At 38.3% G+C, this 5420-nt stretch overlaps 1 protein-coding gene across 1 annotated transcript in view; it reads right to left on the bottom strand.

The window, feature by feature from the left end:
- Positions 1-5420, bottom strand: part of col6a1 (collagen, type VI, alpha 1) — a 23489-nt gene that overhangs the window by 7964 nt on the left and 10105 nt on the right. The window contains exons 22-25 of the mRNA XM_035670732.1: positions 5127-5189; positions 4957-5007; positions 4842-4877; positions 4558-4620 (exon numbers count right to left, since the gene is read on the bottom strand). Of these exons, the coding sequence (XP_035526625.1) occupies positions 4558-4620; positions 4842-4877; positions 4957-5007; positions 5127-5189 (213 nt within the window). The remainder of the gene's footprint in view (positions 1-4557; positions 4621-4841; positions 4878-4956; positions 5008-5126; positions 5190-5420) is intronic.

Genomic DNA, 5420 nt, shown 5'->3' on the forward strand with positions numbered 1-5420 from the left:
ACCAGATCTGTGATCTAAACATAAATTAATATAAAGACTGAGGAGTTCTACCAAATGGAGCAATGCTAATCAACAAAGAGTTTTGTATGTAGTAAGAGAATTTCTTTCTTTTTGTCTGAGCCAGAAGGCAGAGGGAGCTACTGTGTAAACTGAAACACTGTGTTTATTATAGAACCCTTATTGCTGTATTTTAGGCTGGTTTTAAATTTTGTTATGCTGCAATTTGGAAGGCTTGAGAACAAAACATCACAGTAATCTAGTCTGAATGACAGATTTGTGACAACAGTGGTTAAACGAATCAAATCAATCAAAATCGTTAGTTAGGAACTTCATTTGTGTGAAGGCATCAGTGCAAACACAACACATAACCAGATGGTCATCTTGGAGAAATAATCTGAACGACCTGATGGGATAGCAATGTAAGTCTGGGTGTAGTCAGCATAAAAAACATGTATTCATGGAGGATGTTACATAATAGGGGCATATACAGTGAGAAAAGTAAAGGTCCTATTATGGAACCTTAAGATATGAAAGAATATCACAATGAAAGAATGTGTTTTTATAGATTACAGTGTTCACTAGGTTTAAATCATATAGTTAAATTATTCTAGCACAGTAAATATAATTGATATCACAATGGCAATATATTCTGATATAGTACATTTTGGGAAATTTCAATATCTGGTTGAAAATGTGTAACGTAACATGTTCATAAATTTTTTTCTACAAACTGGGCTTTTATTGGAAGCCTGCATAACTACTAAATCTAAAAATTGACGGTACTTCAGTACTCCCAGTTTACATTTTCTTTTGGGAGAATTTACATACACTATGTTTCAGAGGAAAATTTAAAATTGTATTTATCTTACCAAGTTACTTTTCAGATGAAGACTTTTGCATTGGACAAAGTTCATAAATTCATATTCACTATAATTTTTCTTCCTGCCTTCTTTACTTTTTTCACCACCGCCTTCTACTTCCATTTCTTTTGTCCTTGCTCGTTTTGTTATTTATTCAATTTCTTCTTTATTTCTTCTTTCATTTTCCCTTTACCTTATCTGCTCTAGCATCATGAAAATCACCTAAATACTACAATTACTGCATTTTCAACTTCAAACACTAGTATAGAACTGGGCCATATCATCAAAGGAAGAGATACAATATCTAAATATTCAATGAATATTTTGATAAAGGCCTATATGAAACGTCTAAAAGACTACACTATATGTCATATCGACCCTTTATATGTACAGCCAGTCTGAGAAAAGTCTAAAAATTCATCTCAAATCTTGGTTGAGGCCAGTCTGGCCTGGAGAGAGCAGCCAAAGCCCCTGCACCTGCTGCAGTCTGAACCACTGCTGATCGATATGTGATTATGAGCCAGACTGTAAGTGTGGAGAACAACACTGTAAATCAATTTAGGAATATTATCCCATCTTTAAGTTCCATGTTCCCAGAGATACTGTTACATACACACTACAAAGAAATGTGTGCAATTTGGTTTGAGGAAGACTGCGGACAGCTGCAGAGAATCACAAATAAATACAAAATTTGACATTGAGAGCGTATACCACGCATAATAGAGGTATGTTCCAGAGACGGCTTTAAAAACATGCAGATTCAAGGGTAGCAGCTGTTTTAAAGAACGTATTATTTACTCATGTACAATATTAAACCCTTTAAACAAGATTATCTGTTCAAAAGAGTTGCATGTATTCTCTTCACCAAGAACTGATACTGTAACAGAAATATGACTCTGTCCTCAAATCCTAGGGAGGATTAATACACAAACTTTAACCAGTTTAGTCCACACACAGTTTAACTTCTCTCTGCTCTAAATACATTGTAATTGGTACACATCACACACATAGATACTTATTTGCAGCTCAACATGCCAGACAGAAATGAGGCGCAGTGAGGTCAAGAGGGCAGGCTGGCACTATAAAGTCACAAATCATCACAATAAAAACATTTTGCTCTTTGATCTGAGATGGAAGCCAACTGATCTGCACTGCTGCTATACAACCATCTACCTACAGTGGACAGATATGAAAGAACAAGCAGGAGAGGGAGAAGGTAATGCCTACCACCTGGCTTTTAACACACACACACACACACACACACACACACACAAACACATATGCATAGTTGCTGTCAGCCTTGAACACACACACACACACACGTGCGCACATACACAGACGGTTCCAATTACTGCATTCTTAACTTCAAACACTCTGATGTATAGAACTGGGCCATATCATCCACACAGTTACACGCACACACACACACGTTCTGACCTTGATTTTATAGCATCATATATGACGACACATAGCCAGATGTGACTGTGTGTCATACCTTATTGGTTCTGTGTATATTATCATTCCAAAGTATGTTAAGCTAAAAAGTCAAAAAGGTCAAAAAGGCCCTCGTCTATAACCTCCTGTCCCCTCTGGCCAGAGATAATGCAGGCAACAAAGTACTTGCCTGTGCGGTGTGAAAATATTCAAACAATTCATATTAGCTGCTTTAGCTGCTCGAAAATCACAATGAAACCAGTGGCATTAGGCTCTGTGAAAATGTTGTTGGCTAGTTTGATGTCTCATGATTTTAAGTCAAACTGGTGACTGTTTCTTCAGCTGTACGGTCCTAAACGGTGAGCGGACGATTGTAATATTTGTAGAAACAAACAAGTGATTGTTCAGAGAAAAAGATATAACGGCCTATTAAAAAGAGAAAAAAAGAGATGAATGAATGCCTCTGAGGGTAAGCGGATTGTAATAGATACATTTTTTCCATTGACACAGACAAAAAATGGCATCTTATTATGTACTTTTATAAAGGACTTAGTCATGGACTGACCAATGGTCCAGCAGCAGAGGGGAGATTTGTCTGATTTCGTTGAAGGCAATAGTTCTACATTTTGGGATATGTACTCATTCGCTTTCTTGTTGAGAGTGAGAAAAGATTAATACCACTCTCATATCTGTCTGTTAAATGTGAAGCTAAGCTTAGCATAAAGACTGGAAACATCAAAGACTGAAGTGTAATAGTGATAAGCTGCGGTTTTATGGGGTTTATGCAGCAGATTTTTAGAGGTACTGCTCTGTACTGTACCTCTGTAAACTCACAACTCTTCATTTGAACACGCAGGTAGGCAGGTTTCAGACAGAGTCAACCTAGCTGGTGTTAATCCAAGCTAACCAGCTGCTGGCTGCAGCTTCATATTTAAGGTATGAGAGTGGTATCAATCATCTCAACTACCTCTCGCCAGAAAAGTGAATAAGCATATTTCCCAAACTGTCAATCTATTCCTTTTAGCAAATGTACTGCCAACAAAGAGGTCTATATTTCAATAAAAATACATATCAAGAGAATGTAAAAGTGGAGCTCATTAGAGAACCATATGGGCGATTACTGACAACCACTTTCCAAAACGTGCTAGTTCGTAGACTGACTGAGGCAAAGTGCTGATTATTTATATTTCGGTAAAAAAAAAAACAGTATAGAAAAAGGAGCAACAAGTCGGATCTACAGGTTTTTGTGAAGATTCCAAAACATTTTCCTCTAAACTGTTTTGAGTTGGTGATTTGGCACTCTATAATCAAGCTGAGGATTATGGTCCTTTATCACAGCTGTAGAATCAGTTACAGAGGTTATGAGTTGTTTCCTCCATGCGGCTGTCACTCCTCAGGGACAAGCAAAAGATGGAAAACCTAAACAGTGTGGTCACTGGGTGTATCATATTTCTGCATCTAATCCCTCCCCGTACTCCAGTAACACAAAAGTCTTGATGAGTGGTAAACTGATCTGACACCGTAAATCCAAAGCTTACAAATTGTGGCTCCTCTTGAAGAGGTCAGGGTGCACTGATACAAAGGACAGAAAAGTCCAAACATGTGCAGAAATGTTTATGCCATAAAACACTGACCTTGGAAATGCAATAATTTTAATGTAAACACGATCAAGTTTAACCAGGGGTTAAAGTGTTAAAATTGGTACGCTACATGGACACGGGTGATCACAAACGTACCATTTCCACACACATGCACATTCACACACACACACACACACACACACACAACGAAAGAGTAATGCAGTCCCTTCATCGTTTCTGCTCATTTCCTGGTATCCTTGACAACGACATAGACACAGCTGCATCAGCTCAAAGCCCTCTTCCCCAAAGACACACACACATACACATACACACACATAAAATGTGTTCAGATCTATTTGAGAAAGCATTTCCAGCTGCACAACAGAAGGCGAGCTTGAGAATGGATGGATGAACGGAAAACAATAAGACTAGTTAAGGTAGAGGCTAATGCAGAAAAACCAAATGAAAGACGTAAATTTAAAGACAAAAACACATGATTATGGATTATTATTATGTGGTAAAACAGAGCAATAAAAAAGAAATATGTAAATGTGCCCATAAATTAGGACATGTGACTCACATCCTGTCAGCACTCTCTGCCAGGAAGAGATTGAGGAGAGATAAAATGAGATCAAGAGCGAAAAAATAACTCCAAAAAGGAGACAAGTCAGAGTGAGACTCACATCGGGGCCTGGATCTCCGGGATCTCCGTCATCTCCTTTGGGTCCAGGGGTTCCACTGCCACCCTGAAGGTTACACGGCAAATGTCAGAGGTCGACATGGGCATGAAAATTGATTTTACACAGTTGGCAGTGAACTTCAAACATAGATGCTCATATTTAGTCTTGATGTGTAAATGTAAACTAACTCTGTTATATTGATCCAGAATATTGTGAACACGTGTCCGCCCAACATCTGGTTTCTAATAAAAGTCTAACTTAAAATAGAAATTTAAAGGATAACTTACGGGCTCACCAGGTTCTCCGCGGGACCCAGGATAACCCTGAAAAAGATACAAATGTTCATATTTACATATTTACATAGAGCAAGGTGTGTTGTACAGGACATAAATCAATATATACCTGGAAACCATGACAACCTGCAGTGCCATTTCCTGGGACACCATCTTCTCCCTGAAATTCAGAAAGAAAAACAGTTACAGTTCAATCAGCACACATGCACAAACCTCATGGCAGGGAATATGATGGATGGCACACATCTGTCTTTCCCCCTCTCTGTCTCCCACACTCACCCTCTCTCCCATCTGGCCTCTGTCTCCCGGAGCTCCTTTGATTCCTCTCGGTCCTTTGGGTCCCTGGGAGAAGAAAGGAATGATGAGATTATAAACATGAATGTATTTCTTGAAACTCCATGTATATATTGTCTTTTTATGTCTTATATCTGTGTGTTTCTACGTTGAACTGGCTGTGAAAACAAATCCCCCTCTGGGACAACAAAGTCTAAATCTAATATGAAATGTGACATGACATATGTTTGTTGAAAAAATTTGGATCTTGTCAAGACACCATATGTGTGTGTGTGTGTG

Source organism: Morone saxatilis, unplaced genomic scaffold, assembly GCF_004916995.1.
Source record: "Morone saxatilis isolate NCDOM2014 unplaced genomic scaffold, NCSU_SB_2.0 Contig23, whole genome shotgun sequence".
NCBI classification, from domain to species: Eukaryota; Metazoa; Chordata; class Actinopteri; family Moronidae; genus Morone; species Morone saxatilis.